The following is a 22,007-nucleotide window of genomic DNA, read 5'->3' as shown; positions in this document are numbered from 1 at the left end:
GTGGATGGGTTTCTGAACTGCCCACAGCCCTCCAATGAGACACAGCATTTTATCATGAACATTAATGAGGACCAATGAAATGAAGATAGGTTGAAAAGTGGTGAAGTGGTCCTTTAAGTACTGTACTTAACTACAATTTTCAGGTATTTGCACTTTACTTGAGTATTTCTGATTTCCAATACTTTCTGATTTCCAATACTCGCTTTCCACATTGGAAAGCGAGGCAATAAGAATTCACAGTGCTGCAGTCATGAATCATTAGCTTTTAAAGATTGCGAAAACATCATCTTGTATTTACCCTGTAGACTAAATTTATGACGTGAAAACGCTGGGTGTAATAAAGAGAGCCTATATTCTCTGAGCAATTTACCATTGGTGATGTTGAGATTATTTTACAGCACATCGATGTTAAGATGATTTTACAACACACTGTTATTTCCAGCCAAATGGGGCTCTGTTTTTATTGCCTTCTTTTTCTCAGTTACAATCTTCCGCATAGAGACCTGGCCACACTGCAAATTCCCAATCAGACTAAACCAATCACCATCCCCACTCGAATCGCTTTCCAAAAACTATGAGCGCACGCTGTGGCGTCCCCCGCTGTCTCTGTCATGGCCCAGCGAGTGCCATTAAGCCACTGAGACCTGAGGACCACATTCTAATGTCTGCTAAATCATGACAAACCTATGTTTCTATATCAGTGGTTCTCAAACTATTTAATGTCCAGGACCCAAAAGATTATATGTATTTGGCCACAGACCATCCATCCATCCATCTTCAACCGCTTATCCGTAGTCGGGTCGCGGGGCAACAGTGTTCCAGACTTCCCTCTCCTGTGGTCTCGTGGATACAGAGCAACATTAGTGACTTCCTCCTGGGGGATCCCAAGACGTTCTAAGGCCAGTGAGTCGATGTGTTTCCTCCAACTGCACCTTGGTATGCCCCGGGGTCTTCTCCTAGTCGGACGTGCCTCAAGGACCTCCCTAGAGAGATGCCCGAGAGGCATCCTAACCAGATGCCCGAACCACCTAATCTGGCTCCTTTCCAGGCGAAGAAACAGCGACTCTACTCCGAGTCTCTCTCGTGTCACTGAACTTCTCACCCTATCTCTAAGGGAGATGCCGGCCACCCGTCGAAGAAAACTCATTTCGGCCGCTTGTATTCGCGACCTTATTCTTTCGGTCATGACCCACACTTCATGACCATAGGTGAGAGTAGGAACACTTCATGACCATAGGTGAGAGTAGGAACGAAGATTGCTCATGATTGAAGATTGCTTGGCCACAGACCCCCATCTGAAAATATGTTGTTCAGGCAGGTACCCCCCAGAAGCAAATATTTGAGTTAAACAGTTCGCTGTGAAAGAATATATATTCAAAGATTTGCACACATTTCACAAAATAGCAGATCTACAAGCTCGTAGCGTGGCACTCGGCGCTTGTAGATCTGCTATTTTTCAATAGCTAAAGTGTAACATAATGCTTAAAACACCAAAAGTGGTTCCCGTCCTGAATGGGTTAAGGCACATTTCTGCCATCGACGTTCTCGTACCCTCTGTATTCCTCTCCGCGTGACAGCACAGGGCGAGAGAGGAGCGCCTCCGTCATTTCTATCACGCTCGCAAACTGCGTTATGAGGGCTTCATTTCAACTCCCTGGAGAGAGAAGCTGTTTGGTATTGCAGGGGAACACAAACATTGATACCGTGGTATATGTGGGGGATAGAGGGCTGACCAAAATGACGAGGATTGTCTTGTCATCTGTAAATTGTCAGCAGCCACAACAGAGCACCGAAGTCTAATAAATATCGGTAGAGGGCGCAAATCCACGGGTTCATGTACTTTTTATTTGCATTGTAATCCCCATAGGGGGATTTTTGACCGCCTCATAAGAACTGTTTGACTGACTGAGAGAGTTACATTTTCGCTAGAAAACACCATGTTATTCTCCATAGAGAAATTACTTCCGTGAACCAGGCAGAACCAGGGGATGAGCGAGTGACGTCAGGACTTCGGCGCTCTATACAATCAACTTAAGACATCAGTGCCCATGGTGGAAAGTATATCAAGTACATTTACTAATGTACAGTACTGCACTACTGCACTACCGCAGAAGAAGAGACCACTTCCGCCAGACCCGGAAATGAACCACATGGTTCACGGTTTTCCTGGAAGCACAAAGCCCAACAATGACTAGAAAAAAAGAAAAAAAAAGAAAACATTAAATGTGCAATGTGTTCTGTGTCTGTCGTCATGGCTAACATTTCGGAGGAATTTTGGCAACCATTTGCCACTATAAAGTGGGGGAGTGAAATGTTGTCTTTAAGAGGCAATGAAAACAAACATCTCCACCGTTGTGTTTCTCTAAAGATGTGTGCTCGTATATATGCAACCCCAGTTTAATGATCGGTTGAATTGAAGTTTAATGTCCTCTTGGAATCACAGAGACAATAAAACCTACAAACATTGTATACAGTACCATTCATCTCCATTAAACACAATAAACCCAAAACGCTGCACAAAACATCATTATTTCCTCCACTCTACGACGCAGAGAATCGGTCGTGCAATATGCAGTGAATAAGCCCTTTCAAACTTGAATTGTATCCAGACATGAATTGAACAAAGTTTTGAATTCAGAGGGGATGGCTTGTTTACAGGTTTGAACGTGGTATATTAATTCAATCTTGAACTCACTAGCAGACTTAAGGGCCTTAGGGGACTTAAGGGCTCACACTTTAGCACTATAACTGTAATAACTATAAAAAAATATATAGTTTTAAAAATGTCAAGAGGATGAGAGAGTTCACACCAACTATGAAAAAAGAAATCACACCTGTGTGAAGTGAGGGGCGCTAAAATATTAAAGTGTGTATACAGTGTACAAACTGTGACAAAACAAACATTAATTAATTAATTAATTAATTAATTAATTAAAGAAAATCAACCAGGTACTCGAAGGAGATGCAAAACATAATAATGTAAAGTAGGATCTGGTGCTTCAAAGATCAGTGAGATTGGAATACTAAAGACAAGGCGGCGATCCGAGCACTCAAAAGGTTAAAAATGAGGAGAGGGTGGATACAAATAGATGTACTTTATTTATAAAAGTTAAAAGAGGCCTCTTTTAACTTTTATAAATAAAGTACATCTATATTTATGCTCGGATCGCCGCCTTGTCTATAGTATTAAATTATCTTTATTACTTTCCACCACTGTTCTCAAGTACAGTATACGAGACTGAAATGTATTCCAAATGCATTCCCATCACAGGCAGTTATGTGAGCTGGGTGTGTAACGAACGCCCACGGGGACGATAATATGACGATGCGAGATAATTCATTTGTTATTTCAGTGAGCGATGGTGATAGTGTAGTGTCGCCTCAGGTGTCTTCTATTATTAAAACGAAGGACAGACAATACAGTATAGGTTTTCTAAAAAGGTGAAGCCTTGTGAAGAACAGCGCTAAGCGTCTACCACTTGCCCTGAGCATGATCTCTTTTAATAAAGTTTGTTTTGACTGCATATTACAATTTGTATGTAAACTACAACAATGCATCATCCATGATAGGGATATTATGGGGTCATTAAAGAGCTGACAAACGCTGCTAAGGCTTTCCAGTAGGAAAATGTGTGTCAATTAAAGAATGTACATTAAGTACATTCAGTGATTTGGGTGATTTGGAAAACCACCCAGTCCGCCCTGGTAACAAAATGTGCACATGCACGCACTACAGTGGGGGGAAGTGCAACAGGCCAACAGCATGTGCACCAAGGCCCGCCCCCACTCGATCATGATTGGAGGAAGGCCCCTCTCATCCTGATTGGATGAAGGCTTTGCCACCCGCCACCAAAACTGAAACTAGGGTTTTTTGACCCCAGGGGCTCACTGGGGACAGGGAGGAACTCCTTATATGGTCAGCACACTCTATAGTAGGGAGGATTATCCAGAAAAAAAGAAAAAATAAGTTATATTTGAATGAAGTGAAATCACTGAATATACCTTTAACTGTTGGTAATATTCATAGCAGCACCAAGGAGCAGAAAAAGGATCAGAGGTAAGTTGAGACCATTTACGGTATACAGTGGTGTGCACAGATAGACACTAGGGGGTGCTAGAGCACCTGGACAGATGTGCCCTTTTGGGGGGGGGGGAAGTGTGTACATACACTGTACCATGTGGACCATGGTGACATTGATCAATTCTCGATAAAAAGCTTCTAATATATTATTTAGGCCCCAAAATCTATAAATCTCACACTATTAAGGCAACCGGGCGGTTCCATGTGCTGCACAAGGTGCCCTTTTTTTGCCCCTCTAAATGTCACACAGATACCAAGCCAGAACTCTGCACTGTGTGTGTGTGTGTGTGTGTGTGTGTGTGTGTGTGTGTGTGTGTGTGTGTGTGTGTGTGTGTGTGTGTGTGTGTGTGTGTGTGTGTGTGTCGACTGTTCTTTTGGACCCAAAATATATTTTCTAGTTTCCAATGAAATGACTCCCCGCCGTCCGCCGCCATATTAGGGTGATCTTAAAACCCTATTTTGTCTGAATCGGTGAACCAATATTATCCAGTGCATTGCTCCATGCGGCACCCGCCCCTCTAGACCAGGCTACCCGCCCCTCTAGACCAGAAAGCACTCTGGCTGCGGCCAGGCTACCCGCCCCTCTAGACCAGAAAGCACTCTGGCTGCAGCCAGGCTACCCGCCCCTCTAGACCAGAAAGCACTCTGGCTGCGGCCAGGCTACCCGCCCCTCTAGACCAGAAAGCACTCTGGCTGCGGCCAGGCTACCCGCCCCTCTAGACCAGAAAGCACTCTGGCTGCGGCCAGGCTACCCGCCCCTCTAGACCAGAAAGCACTCTGGCTGCGGCCAGACTACCCGCCCCTCTAGACCAGAAGCACTCTGGCTGCGGCCAGGCTAACTTTAGGCAATGTTGCATCCGGTTGTATCTCACCTGCCAGACATGCTCGTTATCTCACCTGGGCCGTCAGTCAGATGTGCGCGTACAGGTGTGCTGGGCTCGTTAAGTCGTTACTCGTTATCTCACCTGGGCCGTCGGTCAGATGTGCGTGTACAGGTGTGCTGGGCTGGAACGCTCCTCCACTTCTTAGCCTCGACCACCATGGCTTCTGCATCCACCAGTCCAAAACCATACAGGTGGCTGACTGGAAGAAATGACCCAGAAACATTACATCACTGGAAGAAATGACCCAGAAACATTACATCACTGGAAGAAATGACCCAGAAACATTACATCACTGGAAGAAATGACCTAGAAACATTACATCACTGGAAGAAATGACCTAGAAACATTACATCACTGGAAGAAATGACCCAGAAACATGACATCACTGGAAGAAATGACCCAGAAACATTACATCACTGGAAGAAATGACCCAGAAACATTACATCACTGGAAGAAATGACCCAGAAACATTACATCACTGGAAGAAATGACCTAGAAACATTTCATCACTGGAAGAAATGACCTAGAAACATTACATCACTGGAAGAAATGACCTAGAAACATTACATCACTGGAAGAAATGACCCAGAAACATTACATCACTGGAAGAAATAACCCAGAAACATTACATCACTGGAAGAAATGACCCAGAAACATTACATCACTGGAAGAAATGACCTAGAAACATTTCATTACTGGAAGAAATGACCCAGAAACATTACATCACTGGAAGAAATGACCCAGAAACATTTCATCACTGGAAGAAATGACCCAGAAACATTACATCACTGGAAGAAATGACCTAGAAACATTACATCACTGGAAGAAATGACCCAGAAACATTACATCACTGGAAGAAATGACCTAGAAACATTACATCACTGGAAGAAATGACCTAGAAACATTTCATCACTGGAAGAAATGACCTAGAAACATTTCATCACTGGAAGAAATGACCCAGAAACATTACATCACTGGAAGAAATGACCTAGAAACATTTCATCACTGGAAGAAATGACCTAGAAACATTACATCACTGGAAGAAATTACCTAGAAACATTACATCACTGGAAGAAATGACCTAGAAACATTACATCACTGGAAGAAATGACCCAGAAACATTAAAGCCATACAGGTGGCTGACTGGAAGAAATGACATCGGCACAGGTGGGTTTAGTACAGGCACCTAAATACGAGAAATCTCAAAACTGGCACAGATTGAGTTAAGGTCTTGGATGGTTGAGTGGTTAGCACGTTAGCACGTTACCTCTGTGTCCGGCTGCGTTGGTCTTCCAGTCGTTGGCTTTCAGATGGACGGGTCTGGAGGTCTTCACTAGCAGGTGCTGTACATCTCTCCATGAGATCAGAGGGCTGCAGTACAGTACATCATTTATACAGTACACGAGTACAGTACACAGTAAATATACAGTAAATACATCTCACCATGAGAGGGCTGCAGTACACAGTATATACTTTATCTATCTGCAGTACAGTACCCAGTACAATAGTACATACTTGATCTATCTAGGACAGACTGGGCGGTCTACTTTCTTTTGACATGGTGATAGTGATATCATTGCTGAAGTCTATCCAACACGACCAACGTATATGGTTGGTATGAAATATCATCATTTCTTTTTACTGAAGATGTGCCATCCTGGGATGAATGGATATGTGCCAAACAGCCTGGCAGGTATACACTGTGTCATGATGCTGAAGCTTCAAGGAAAGGGTGGTGTTGACTTTTTACAGCAGTGGTTCCCAAACCTTTTCATGTCAAGGACCCCCAAATTGACACTAATCAGCCCGTGGACCCCCATTAGAAAAGATATGCCAGGGACCCATAAGAGAAGAGTTTTACGGCTCTAGCAGTGATTCTCAACCTGTTTAATTTCAAGGACCCCCAGTTAATGGCATTTCTATCTCTGGGACCCCCAATTCATATTGTAAAATCACTGTTAGTTTTACTCTGAGAGTGTACAAATGGAACCAAATGGACCTGTTAGGGTCCATTTGGTTCCATACGGCAGGTATGAAGTTATTTTTAATAGTCTTGATGGAAACTACTATCCTTTCTCTTTGTTCCCAGACCGGAAACTACTATCCTCTCAAGTTTGTATTCATATTGTATCTCAGGGCAAATGATTGACATATTTATTTACTGCTAATATGACGTAAATGTATTAGATTTAACCAATATTCCGACTGAACTGTTTTTACAAACTTTTAAGCAAGGGAGAAATGTGCTACATTCACGGAAGGTGAAGTATAGTGTCTGTGAAAGCATCGCACGGCACGGCGTACATTCATAAAGCAAGCTTCACTTAATCCCATCCGTTACAAACCCGACAGGATGGCCTCGGTACATCACTCATATGAACTGAATATTAATAAGCAAAGAGTTACGCTGACAGCCTGTAGTGAAGCTATGAACAATATGGCTCTGCAATCGCCATTATTCACACATCAACATGCCATGAGCATCTCCCTGAACTTAATTTCTCCACTAATTAAGGAGATAGATGAGTGATCGTGAGACGTCACGGCAATCTGAACATCAGACTTCATCATAAATAAAACAGCGGGATTAGACCGAAACAGACGTACAGGAGACAGATTGGTGCAGGAGAGAGAGAGAGAGAGACAGAGACAGAGACACAGAGAGAGAGAGAGAGAGAGACAGAGACAGAGACAGAGACATAGAGAGAGAGAGAGAGAGAGAGAGAGAGAGAGAGAGAGAGAGACAGAGACAGAGACAGAGACAGAGACAGAGACATAGAGACAGAGAGAGACAGAGACAGAGACAGAGACAGAGACAGAGACAGAGACAGAGAGAGACAGAGACATAGAGAGACAGAGACAGAGACAGAGACAGAGAGAGACAGAGACAGAGACATAGAGAGAGAGAGACAGAGATAGAGATAGAGATAGAGATAGAGACAGAGACAGAGAGAGACAGAGATAGAGACAGAGACATAGAGAGAGAGAGACAGAGATAGAGACAGAGACATAGAGAGAGAGAGACAGAGATAGAGACAGAGACATAGACATAGACAGAGACAGAGAGAGACAGATACAGAGACAGAGAGAGAGAGAGAGAGAGAGACAGAGACAGAGAGAGAGTACAGTATACTGACTTGGCCTCCAGAGCGAGAGCGATGACCCCGGCCACGATGGGAGCAGAGACGGACGTTCCAGTGTGGCTGTCGGTGCAGCGATGTCGCAGGTCTGTGGTCACCTGAGTTTAAAAAACATTCACACCTTGTCTTAGAGACCATGCTTCACTTAACCCTTCACCCTTTTTGCAAAAAACATATATGTTAATGACGTTTAGAAGATTTAGAACACTTTCCTGGGGTCTTTATGTGTGTAATACTGTATGTGGTTTTAGATATTTTAGATTTTAGCAGTGTCCATGATGTCACAGACACTGGGTGCATATCCTTCCCATAATGCTTTGGTGCACTGCTCCTCCTTGTGGATAGGGGGAGGGCTGTCTTACTGAGACAACATGTAGTCCAGGAAGTAAGTGAGACCAGTGTCTGTGACATCATGGACAATGCTAAAATCTAAAATATCTAAAACCACATATTACACACATAAAGATCCCCAGGGAAGTGTTCTAAATCTTCTAAACGTCATTTGCAAAAAGGGTGAAGTACGTGTCCCTTGTCAGGACATTTTCGGTGGCTGAACCTGAACGTAAAGACACCACTTCACACATGTGCATACACAGTCCTGCCTTGATCCCGCCTTATAGCTGCCGCTGATTGGCCAGGCCGTTTGGTGGCCGGAGCATCGAGTCTGCCTGAGAGTTCCCAGATGGGAGCAGGAGGGGGGGAACCCAGTGTACTCTCTGCTGCCCCATCTGGCGGAGTCAGGTTGTTGAAGAAATGTAAAAATAAAGTTTACAAAAAAACAAAAAAACAAAATACCCCCAAAACAAATTTGCGCCGTACAGCCCAGGGGGGCCCTGGAATTTTGTCTAGCCCGGGGGCCCTTGGGAGGGTTTATCCGGCCCTGCTGCGTACATTATTACACAGATTTGTATCCCAGTGAACATCACTATGGCTTTGATGGCTGCCAATGTGGAACATTAGCCCCATGACAAAAACACTGAAAATGTTGCATTAAAGGGTCCTAAAATGGAACGTAGTAAAAAGTGTGTTTATGCTGGAGCACATTAACGGCTGCTTGTTAAACGTTATGAGGGATGGGAGAAGGACAGCAGAGAGACACTCTGTGTGTGTGTGTGTGTGTGTGTGTGTGTGTGTGTGTGTGTGTGTGTGTGTGTGTGTGTGTGTGTGTGTGTGTGTGTTAGCGGGCCTGGCTCGCAGGGTGTAGTGATGCGTCTAGTGCAGCATGCTAGAGAGACGTTGCATGTAGGGATGCATGTGACCCCCCTCCCTTAGTTCCTGCCGCTGGCCGACCCAGCCGGGTAAAGGAAGCCGAGCGCGTAAGTCTTCCGAGGTCAGTACATAGCCTCTCCTTCACCAAGACCCCTCCCTTGCCTCCTCGTGGCAGCACACGGTAACTGGAGTCCTGTGACTCCAGGCTGAAAGGTAGGGGATCGACCCGTTGCCTTGCGGGTAAGTCCAGGAAGACAAAGGCTAGGGGAGCACACCCTGAGAGAAAAGCACCGTGATGGAGGCACACGTAGGCGGGCCACGACAGACTGGGGTCTCCGGCAGCATCCTGCAGCTGTGAAGAGGTGCTGGTTGTCTTGGGTTTCCCCCTTGCCACTAGGCTCCATCTCTTCGTGGCGAAGACAGTGGGGCTGGGAACTGTGCACCCCCAGCAGCACTTAAAACATATCACTGCACAGGTCTCTACTTTCTGACCTTGGTGAATCCAGAACAGCAATGGATTCTGAATTGGACAAAGTCTGGCGGCGTCAGGATATCTGATAACGGGGGCAGGTTAGAATGAACTGGGAGCCTCTAGTTAGATCCCTGCACGCCAGCGATACAGGGCTATTTATGGTCGCTATCAGCTGGGATTTGAGTGGCAGCTGATTTCGGCAGACCCCTGTATGACTGAGCAGCCCTATTTAGGAGCCACACTGCTCACCCCAAAATTGGGGGAAGGCCTAGAAAAGGTGGCCTAAACATTGCCCACTCTGCACTTCCTGGGTAGGTTACCGCACCTACCGGGATATTCCACTACTGCGGTCGAAAAACAAAAAATAAACAAATTCCCCTGAAACTGGCTACATGGAACATAAGAACCCTTTTGGACAACAACCCTGACAGGCCACAGAGAAGAACTGCGCTTGTTGCCTCTGAGCTCAGACGTTATGACATTGACATCGCCGCCTTGAGTGAGACCAGACTTCTAGACGAGGGTTCCCTAACGGAAGAAGGCCAGGGTTATACCTTTTTTTGGAAGGGATACCCCACAGGAGGACCGCATCACCATGGTGTTGGTCTCGCCATAAAAAACAGCCTGCTACCCAGTCTCACTGAAACACCCACCGGCATAAGTGAAAGACTCATGTCTGTCCGTATCCCCCTGGCAAAACATCGATATGCAACTCTCCTCAGCGCCTACGCGCCAACCCTACCATCTGAGAATGAGGCAAAGGACCGCTTCTACCAGGAACTAGATGAGGCCCTACAACGCATCCCTAGCAGTGACAAAATCCTCCTGCTTGGGGATTTTAACGCCAGGGTGGGGAAAAACCACCTCATATGGAAAGGAGTGATAGGGAAGCATGGCATTGGGAAGGTTAACAGCAATGGCATGAGATTACTCAGTCTCTGTGCAGAGCATGACCTGACAATCACAAACACAATCTTCCAACAGAAAAATAAACACAAGGCCTCCTGGATGCACCCACGATCCAAGCAATGGCATCTGCTGGATTACGTCATCGTGAGACGCAAAGACATCAAGGACGTGCACATTACTCGTGCAATGCGAGGTGCTGACTGCTGGACTGACCACCGCATGATCATCTCCAAACTGCGAGTAACAGTACGACCCCCTGTTCGTCTCCGAAAAGCTGGAAAGAAGAGGTTGGACTGTGCCCGGCTTGAAGCAGCCGAGGCCCGGAATAACCTACGATCTTCCATTGCAGGGAAGCTGCAGGACGTTGACTCATTCCTGAGCCCTAATGGCAGTATTGATGACAACTGGGCCTGTCTTAGCTCAAAGCTATATGAGGCCGCAGCCGAGTCTATTGGCCACCGCCGGAGGAGGCATCAGGATTGGTTTGACGAAAATTCAGACTCGATCAAAACCATACTGGACACCATGCACAAGGCACATAGCGCAGTCCTGAACAACCCTACATCGGCCAGGCTAAAGCAGCAATGGAGGACATCAAGGAAGGAGGTACAGTCCGTTTTAAGAAAACTAAAAAATGACTGGTGGACTGACAAGGCTCAAGAAATTGAGAACTTTGCAATGAAGAACGACATGCACAACTTCTACAATGCTGTGAAAACTGTCCATGGCCCCAGGAACTCTGCTCTTTCACCCGTGAAGTCTGCTGATGGCTCAACCCTCATAAAGGATCAGAAGCAAGTTGTGGATAGATGGGCTGAACACTTCCAGACCCTTTTAAACCAACCTGCCACTCCTGATCTGGCAGTCCTGGAAGAGCTTCCCAGCCATCCAACCATTGAAGAATTGGATCTTCCTCCAACCTTTTCTGAAGTCCTGGCTGCAGTCAGGTCACTGAAGAACAACAAGACCCCTGGCCCTGATGGCATCCCAGCAGAGATCCTTAAACAGGGAGGCTATCTCTGCACCAGAGCAATTTTCCACTTCATTGCTGATGTATGGAAGCATGGAGCAGTCCCCCAACAATGGCGGGACGCAAATGTTGTAACCATATACAAAGGGAAGGGTGAGAAGTCTGTCTGCGGCAATAGTAGGGGAATATCCCTCCTGTCTGTTGCCGGCAAGGTTCTCGCCAAAGTGATGCTGTCAAGACTCATACGGAGCATAACGGAACACCTACTGCCCGAGTCTCAATGTGGCTTCAGGAAAAATCGCAGCACTGTGGACATGGTTTTTACAACTCGCCAGCTACAAGAGAAGTGTAGAGAACAACATCAAGATCTACACATGGCTTTCGTGGACCTATCAAAGGCCTTTGATACGGTCAACAGAGACTTGCTCTGGGCGGTCCTTCTCAAGGTTGGCTGCCCGCAGAAGTTTGTCAACATACTGAAAAGCTTTCATGAGGGCATGATGGCTCAGGTGACAACAGGAGGACAGGAGTCCAGGCCTTTCAAGGTATGCACGGGTGTTAGACAGGGCTGTGTACTTGCACCTGTACTGTTTAACATCTTCCTCATGAGCGTCACCTGGCTACTGCACAAAGAGGTTGAGGGAAGCAGTGGTGTGCTGGTGGATTACAGGTTGGACGGGAACCTGTTTAACATCAGGAGGCTGCAGGCTGCTACTAAAGTAAAAACGGTCAACATAGTGGAGTTACAGTATGCGGATGACTGTGCCTTTGTGGCACATACACCAGAGGCATTGCAGGCAACATTAACAGCTGCTGTGAAGGCCTATAGCAGACTGGGTCTTACTGTGAACACTGCAAAGACTGAAGTACTCTGTCAGTGGAACTCTCCTCCTCCAACTCGACCACCATCACCTGTCTTTAAAATCGACAGCAAGCCTCTAGCAGTAGTCCCAGACTTCAAGTATCTTGGAAGCATCCTCTCCGAGAACTGCAGCATGGACAATGACGTTCAAAACCGCATAAGGTCTGCCTCAGCCTCCTTTGGTAGACTGCGTAAGAGAGTTTATATGAACAAAGACCTACGCATACACACCAAGGTAGCAGTCTACCAAGCCATCTGCGTCTCCACACTTCTCTACGGCTGTGAAGCCTGGACCTTGTATCGCCGCCACATCCAACAGCTGGAGAACTTCCACATTAAATGTCTCCAGCGCATCCTTGGGTTGACCTGGCGTGATCGTGTACCACACACAGAAGTCCTGAGTAGAACTGGCACCAAGAGTATGGAGGCCACACTCCTTCAGTACCAACTGCGGTGGGTTGGCCACACCATCAGGATGCCAGAGGACAGGCTTCCACGCCAACTGCTCTATGGCCAGCTACATCATGGCCAACGATCTGCAGGAGGTCAAAAGCGGAGATATAAGGACCAGCTCAAAACCGCACTGAAGAGGTGTGGAATACAGCACACCCAGCTGGAAAGCTCTGCCTCAGAACGGCCTTTATGGAGGCAGCTTTGCCATACTGGACTTCAGCGTTTTGAAGAGGAGAGGAGTGAGGCGAGGGAGAAGAAACGCCAGAAGAGAAAGATGACCACTGCAGCCAAGGCCACAACTAATACTGACTTCATATGCCCTCACTGCAATAAATCATGTGGCGCTCGGATTGGACTTCACAGTCACCTCAAAACTCACCAGAAGAAGAAGTAGAAGTCATCATCGGATACGATGGACTACCATAAGCAAGTAAGTAAGCAAGTGTGTGTGTGTGTGTGTGTGTGTGTGTGTGTGTGTGTGCACGTGCGTGCGTGCGTGCGTGCGTGCGTGCGTGCGTGCGTGCGTGCGTGCGTGCGTGCGTGCGTGCGACCCCACTTTGGGAACCACTGGATTAAACCATCAACACTGATCCAGTACTCACTATCTTGAGGTCGTAGGACTCAGTACTCACTATCTTGAGGTCGTAGGACTCAGTACTCACTATCTTGAGGTCGTAAGACTCAGTACTCACTATCTTGAGGTCGTAAGACTCAGTACTCACTATCTTGAGGTCGTAAGACTCAGTACTCACTATCTTGCGGTCGTAGGACTCAGTACTCACTATCTTGAGGTCGTAGGACTCAGTACTCACTATCTTGAGGTCGTAGGACTCAGTACTCACTATCTTGCGGTCGTAGAACTCTCCGCTGCTGTAGGTGGTTGCGAGGGTGGAGCTGCACACCTCCAGGTACCAGGGCCGGTTGCCGTTCTCCGTGGTGGAGGAGATGGAGATGGTGTAGATGCTGTTGATGTAGCCGTCGCACGAGCAGTGGTCGCCGACGCGACCGCCGTTGCCTGACGCCCACACGAAGATGGAGCCCAAGCCTTTACGTCCCTGCATGTGGAACAAGGTTTAAACAGCAGTGGTTCCCAAACTTTCCCGGCAAGACACTAATTGACACTAATTAGCCCGTGGACCCATTTGAAAAGATATGCCATAAGAGAAGATTTGTACGTTGTTCTAGCAGAGATTCTCAACCCGTTTAATTTCAAGGACCCCCAGTTTGACATGCATTAGTCCACGGACCCCCATTTAATGGCATTTCTATCTCTCCCCAATTTATATTGTAAAAGCTATGTTAATTAACGGGTCCATTTGGTTCCATTTGTACACTCTCAGAGTTACAGACCCATAAGGGTCCATTTGGTTCCAAACTATCATTTAGCTGGGGACCCCCTGGAACTCCCTCAAGGACCCCTGGGGGTCCCCGGACCCCACTTTGGAAACCGCTGATATAGAGCACAATAAGAGGACAATAACATGGGGTGATCTTAGAATAGTCTCATATGAGCATCGTGGTCCAAAAATAACTGTCGGGGAGCGAGGTGGCTCTGTATCGTTTACGACATTCACTCCTATTTATATATTTGTCATATTTGATACAGTACCTCATTCAGCAGCATTAACATTAGCGTTTTCTCGCCGTCAGTTGACTCTTCATATCCATTATCAAACTGCCGGGATCATTTGTTTAATTTTGGAACACAGTTCTTATTTGATGCGATATAATGCGTCTATGAAATTCAGAATGGTGGAAAAAAGAGTCAACCCAGTCCCAGATAGGACGTGCAAAATTATGTCAGACTTAGGTCCTCTATCACCAATGCTGTATACAAAGTTAAATATATATACCAATGCTGTATACACAGTTACATCTATATACCAATGCTGTATACACAGTTAAATATATATACCAATGCTGTATACACAGTTAAATCTATATACCAATGCTGTATACACAGTTAAATATATATACCAATGCTGTATACACAGTTAAATCTATATACCAATGCTGTATACACAGTTAAATCTATATACCAATGCTGTATACACAGTTACATCTATATACCAATGCTGTATACAGTTAAATCTATATACCAATGCTGTATACACAGTTAAATCTATATACCAATGCTGTATACACAGTTAAATCTATATACCAATGCTGTATACAAAGTTAAATATATATACCAATGCTGTATACACAGTTACATCTATATACCAATGCTGTATACAAAGTTAAATATATATACCAATGCTGTATACACAGTTAAATCTATATACCAATGCTGTATACACAGTTAAATATATATACCAATGCTGTATACACAGTTACATCTATATACCAATGCTGTATACAAAGTTAAATATATATACCAATGCTGTATACACAGTTAAATCTATATACCAATGCTGTATACACAGTTAAATATATATACCAATGCTGTATACACAGTTACATCTATATACCAATGCTGTATACAAAGTTACATCTATATACCAATGCTGTATACACAGTTACATCTATATACCAATGCTGTATACAAAGTTAAATATATATACCAATGCTGTATACACCGCTACATCTGTGATGCAAAAGTGTGACGTAAGAGTATGCAAATGTAAACTGTTAGACGGCCTCGGGACCGCCATTATAACCCATTTTGGGCGGGAACCCCTTTTGTTGTTTTAAGCATTATGTTATACTTTAGCTATTGAAAAATAGCAGATCTACAAGCTCATAGCGCGGCACTTGGTGCCGCGCTACGAGCTTGTAGGTCTGCTATTTTTGAAAAATCGTGAAAATGTGGCCCAAATGTTTGAATATATTCTTTCAGAGTGAACATTTTTAACTCAAATCTTTGCTTCTGGGGGAGTCCCTGGAACAACATATTTTCAGATGGGGCTCGGTGGCCAAATACAGATAATTCTAGGGGTCCTTGACACGAAAAAGGTTGAGCACCACTGACAGAATCATAGGTTTTTCAGAAAACTGTCAGGATTTTTTTTTTTACAATCGTCCTCAGGTCTAAATAACCTTTTTGATGCCCATCTCGAAGGCCTGTTTGGCCAGGGGCCCGGGGCCGTCCACCGTCTTGCCATCATCATCTGGGCCCCAGCTGGCGCTGTAGATGTCTATGTAGTCCGGTCTGATGCCCAGAGACTTGGCCTCCACGATGTCCGTCACATCTCCATCCAGCATGCGAATACCTGGATGCATCATAAATGGTAAATGGTGCATTTATATTGCGCCTTTATCCAAGGCGCTTTACAGAGATTGTGCATTACATTCACCCATTCACTCACACCAAATGCCGGAGGAAACCATGCCAAGGCAAGGCACCAACCTGCACATCGGGAGCAATTAGGGGTTCATCATAACCTTTATTTAGACTCATTGTCAATGTAGCCAAATACAGAAACAAAATACAACAAATAACAAAATTAAATATATGCATCAGAATACAGAAAATGCTGAAAACTATAACTATAAAAGATAGAGAATTAAAACATTTACAATGTTGAACTAAAGTGCTGGAAATAATTTCCCTGAATTTACCCAAGGAGGGCAGAGATTAAAGTTTTAAGGATTTCTGCAGCTCATTCCAATCAAATGCAAGAGCACCGACAGAGAATGCTGCCTTGCCCCACTTTGTGTTAGCAAAAGTTCAGAGTCTTGCTCAAGGACACTTCGACACTAACTCTGGGGGAGCCCGGGTTTGAACTGGGAACCTTGTGGTTGCCATCCGGTCACTCTACCCCCGAGCCACTGCCATCCATCATATTGTCAACAACATGTAGCCTACAGTAATATATGCATATGGTTCTCATTCTGTTTTATCCATTCATATACAGTACATAAAACAGATATATATGGGACCAAGTTTGTGACATACTGCTGTGGCCTAACCTGATCAGTAGGTTGTACCTATTGGATTTGAAAGCTGTTGTAAATCTATTGAAAGACTTTACCTTAGACAAAGTGACTGAGAAAACTCTTGAATCTATTCTAACGACACTCTCAACGCTGACGAGCTTGACGTGGCCAACTACTAAAACATCTTCTTTACAAACAGCAACAACGCTGGTTAACAAACGGCCCTCGATCTGGGCGATTTGGTGTAGAGCACATCAAAGCTTTCTACAAAAACCTAGGTGAATGCAAATATAGAGCTATTTAACACTGTTACTGAACACACTCTATAGCAATGGTTACTGTCACAATATAGAGCTATTTAACACTGTTACGGAACACACACTCTATAGCAATGGTTACTGTCACAATATAGAGCTATTTAACACTGTTACTGAACACACTCTATAGCAATGATTACTGTCACAATATAGAGCTATTTAACACTGTTACTGAACACACAATGATTACTGTCAGAATATAGTGATTAACAAAAAAACGTTTTGTTTCAACCAAAACAAATATCACTTACCTGCCTTTAACCAGACATTAATTCAGAGAATAATTGCCATAAAAGCCATATGTTACAGTATCTGGGACGTAACATTCTACAACCACAGACACACAGCTCTGCTCTATAGTTCTCTTTGGTTTGGGATCCTCACTGGCTTTGTCCTCAAACGACCCTGAGGGATTGTTAATCACATTTTAGTGTTTATTTGCACCAAGCTCCACGAGTTAACGCACGCACGCATGCATGCACACACACACACACACGCACATGCGCACACGCATACACACACACACACACACACACACACACACACACACACACACACACACACACACACACACACACACACACACACACACAAACACACACGTGCGCGCACGCACGCACGCACGCATGCACACATGCCTCTCTTCGCTGTTCATTTTAGAATAATTAGGAATCCTTAAGGAGGAGAGGAAAACATTCTAAAAGGAAACGTTCTGAACCTCAAGCTAGACGTAGGGATAATAATCAAAGTTTTTGAAAAAAGTATTTTCTGTCAATCACAGACAGGTCAAAACTATACCACTGAATTCTATTGGTTACCTAGAGGTCTAAAGGTACCACACATAAGTGTGTGTGTGTGTGTGTGTGTGTGTGTGTGTGTGTGTGTGTGTGTGTGCGTGCGTGCGTGCGTGCGTGCGTGCGTGCGTGCGTGCGTGCGTGCGTGCGTGCGTGCGTGCGTGCGTGCGTGCGCCAGCGTGCGTGCGTGCGTGCGCCAGCGTGCACGTGTGTGCTGTGCATATGCGTGTGTCACGTGTGTTGCACGTGCATGCAATCATGCAATAGAGGCATGCTTGTCCCCTAAAATAAGATGTCTAGTGTAAGTGGAGCGACTGTGACTGTGCTTACGTATATTTTGGGCTGTGAGCTACACTGCAGCTTTCATCCATTTGATGTTTGACTTTGAACACCTCTCTGATCAACAGACCTCTCTATTAGGGCTAATTCTGAACAGGCTCGCACATCAACGGACCTCTCTATTAAGCCTAATTCTGAACAGGCAGCACATCAACGGACCTCTCTATTAGGACTAATTCCCAAACTCCAGTTCATATGTTGCTCCGTTCAAAATTGATTTCTTTGGGGTTCCAAAACAGAGCAAAGCAAACACATTTCACACAGTTTAGGTGACTGAGTCATGTGTGCCCAAAGCTAATTATAGAGAGAGGGAGACAGTGATGTAGGATGAGGATCACCTCAAACGGAGCATTAAGCTCTAAACTTAGCCTAAAGGCTGTCTGTCTGTCTGTCTGTCTGTCTGTCTGTCTGTCTGTCTGTCTGTCTGTCTGTCTGTCTGTCTGTCTGTCTGTCTGTCTGTCTGTCTGTCTGTCTGTCTGACTGGCTGGCTGGCTGGCTGACTGACTGACTGACTGACCAAGTTTTTGTTTCAAATTGTAAATTTCACTAAACTTGTAAATTGTAAATTTCACTAAACTTGTAAATTATACATTTCAGGGCGGATCTCTGGACCATAGAGTAATAAAAGGATAGAGACCGAGCCATGGCGTTTTGGCGTTTTGATGGCACCCGGAAGACTGCCGGAAGTATAATTATAACTCAATGGCTCGAGCGGGCGGAAGTTTAGCCTAGCCTAGCCCCGGACTTCAAATTTGAGGTCCGGGCTTACGCATGTGATGTCATGAACGTCCGTCCACCTCCATGAAAGTGCTGTGATTCCACATTTCGCCAGTAGGTAGTGGCAGCTTCAACGTTGGATAGCCTTACTGGGGGCTTGATCTGGACTGGAGGCCCGTTTCAAGACCAATGAGGCCCCCATACACGTCTTGCTTGTGCATCGTTTGAAAGTGTCTGCGGCATATTTGAACTCTTTTTGATACAAATAGTTTTGACTGTTCAATTACTCTCGACAATTATGCAACAACAACACCTCTCCTCATCCAGTCGTCCCTTCACAATAAAGTGTCTCCCCTTTACCTCCCAATGCAGCACATTTTAACAGGAAATAGGTGTACAGTAACTTAACAGAGAGACAGGGCGAGAGAGAGAGAGGGCCTCTGAGCAAGGGTGGGGGGCCTGAGGCCCCCTAGAGGGTGGAGGCCCGATTCAATGGAAGCTGATGAAAGGCCTCCTATAAATACGAGTCAAACAGGAGGCTGGCCCAGACTGAGTAGCGAAGTGACAAAAACAAATCACGGAACGCAGTGAATCAGACTGGAACACAGGCTACCAAGTCACAGCATTTGGCCCAACAATCATGGACTGCAGACTGTTGTAGTTCTAAAGGGTAGGACACAAAACAGCCCTCCATGTGCCAAGAGGCCATTCAGGACGGGAAACCCTTTTGGTGTTTTAAGCATTAATTAAAATTGATCTGCTATTTGTGAAAAATCCTGAAAATGTGGCGTAAATCTTTTATATTCTTTCAGAGCAAACATTTTTAACTCGTCTTAATTTGCTTCTGGGGGCGTTCCTGGAACAACACATTTTCAGATAATAATTTCTGGTGTCATTGACATGAAATAGTTTGAAAACCACTCTGATATAGAAACATAGTTTTTTCAGAAAACTGTCATGTGTGGAGTTTGCGTGTTCTCCCCATGTCCCCTAGGGTAGGTACCCTCACAAAAACATGCAGTAATCCTGGTCTCTAAACTGCCTCCCCCTGGCCAGCCGGGGTGCCTGATGGAGGGGAAAGGAACTGGTCGAATAACGTGTTCCTTCCACGCGCTACGTCCGGCCAGGGAAACTCCCCCTGTCAGGTGAAAAGAAGCAGCTTGGACTCCTCATGCATAGAAGGAAGCATGAGGTCAGTCTGCTGCCTGAGGAAGTGTAGCGCACAAGATGACATTGACACTGGGTGAAAAAATCGTGGGATAAAAACTTTTACAAAAATAAAGAAAGAAAATAGTCCTAAATAGGTTAAAGAAAGCATACCAAATAACAGTCACTCTGCCTGGGCCATGGCTCAATGGTCCAGGCACCTTGGCTGGTAATCCAGTCTGGCAGTGTGCCGCGGGTTCGACTCCCGATCCCGACAGCCTTTACTGCATGTCTTCCCCCCCATCTCTCTCCCCATTTCCTGTCATCCTACCGTCTGTCCCTCAATTAAAAAATAAAATAAAGGCGAAAGCCACAAAAAAAACACATTTAATAACAGTCACTCTGACAAAACAGAGTGAATGTTATTGATTCTTAAAACACTCAATAGTGAAAACAACACACATGCACAGAGCAGAACAGAACATTTCTAATACCTATCCTTGATTCATAACATGTCTTTCAAATCAAACCTGGAATGTTTTGCTTTCTTGCAACTACATTTATAACCTTATTTTATATTTATAGTGTAACCATGTGGCATGCTACCTCAGTACAGTAAAAAACAAACACATTGCAGATGGACATTTCATGTCCAGGAATCCTTTCCTTTGCTTGGTGTTTTGTGTAAATCACATTGAATTGCCTGGTTGTTGAAATGTGCTATACAAATACAACTGGCTGCCTGCAGGCAGACACCTGTCTGTCTGTCTGTCTGTCTGTCTGTCTGTCTGTCTGTCTGTCTGTCTGTCTGTCTGTCTGTCTGTCTGTCTGTCTGTCTGTCTGTCTGTCTGTCTGTCTGTCTGTCTGTCTGCCTGCCTGCCTGCCTGAATGCCTGCCTGCCTGCCTGCCTGCCTGCCTGCCTGCCTGCCTGCCTGTCTGTCTGTCTGTCTGTCTGTCTGTCTGTCTGTCTGTCTGTCTGTCTGTCTGTCTGTCTGTCTGTCTGCCTGCAAGCCTGCCAGCCTGCCTGCCTGCCTAATGTGTTTCTTCACCAAAGACTCCTGCTGTGAATGTTAAAGAGAACATCCGAAGCGAAAAGGCAAGAAAAAATATAAGAATTGAAGTTATTGTTATAGGAATAGTTTCTGGACGAATGTGGATATGCTGTCTTTGTTGAATGTCCCTGATGAGAATACAAAGCATTCAAAGAGCAGTTATTTTACTGCTCGCTGTGAGTCAGACTCCAACCACATTAGACCATTAAGACCTGGAACACATCTGTGTCACCTCATAGCTTTTACCAGCTTTAACCCATATATAGAAACTCATCAATTGAAAATCGGGAAAATGGTGGCGCAAATCATTGAATATATATTCTTTCCCAGCGAACGTCTTTAACTCAAATCTTTGCTTCTGGGGAGGGTCTCATGGAACAAAATATCTGTGGCCATTTACATATAATTTTGGGGGTCCATGAACATGAAATGTTTTAGTCATGGTTTGTCATGATTTTATAGAAGACATTTAGTAGAATCTAGTCTCGGGTCTCAATGAATTAGAATGCAAACACATCAGCCTGTTAACAAGCAGCAGCAACAGCAGCATCCCTGCTAGGACTCTCAGAGGACACACAAACAACATCAACAACAACAACAACGCATGCCACCTGCTACTACAAAGCAAATAGAAGAAAAACAAACTGCTCCGCTACAGGCACTCAAAGCCCTTTGGTAATCAATAATCAATTGTAAATGAAAGAAGTCTCTTTTTTTTATTTGGAGATGACAGCAGGACACAAGTTGTGGACCTGAGTGAGAAGGCGATTGCGAACGAGTGCC

The 22,007-nt window shown here is 45.0% G+C and overlaps 1 protein-coding gene across 1 annotated transcript in view; it reads right to left on the bottom strand.

Annotated features, from left to right (window-relative positions):
- The window catches only part of pcsk6 (proprotein convertase subtilisin/kexin type 6), a 65,003-nt gene that overhangs the window by 23,160 nt on the left and 19,836 nt on the right, over positions 1-22,007 (bottom strand). The window contains exons 7-11 of the mRNA XM_079497304.1: positions 16,020-16,192; positions 13,823-14,035; positions 8,103-8,203; positions 6,233-6,336; positions 5,047-5,164 (exon numbers count right to left, since the gene is read on the bottom strand). Coding sequence (XP_079353430.1) covers positions 5,047-5,164; positions 6,233-6,336; positions 8,103-8,203; positions 13,823-14,035; positions 16,020-16,192 — 709 coding nt within the window. The remainder of the gene's footprint in view (positions 1-5,046; positions 5,165-6,232; positions 6,337-8,102; positions 8,204-13,822; positions 14,036-16,019; positions 16,193-22,007) is intronic.

The sequence above is a fragment of the Electrona antarctica genome, assembly GCF_951216825.1.
Source record: "Electrona antarctica genome assembly, chromosome: 3".
Classification (NCBI taxonomy): domain Eukaryota; kingdom Metazoa; phylum Chordata; class Actinopteri; order Myctophiformes; family Myctophidae; genus Electrona; species Electrona antarctica.
This window is presented reverse-complemented; position numbering and strand designations above follow the sequence as displayed.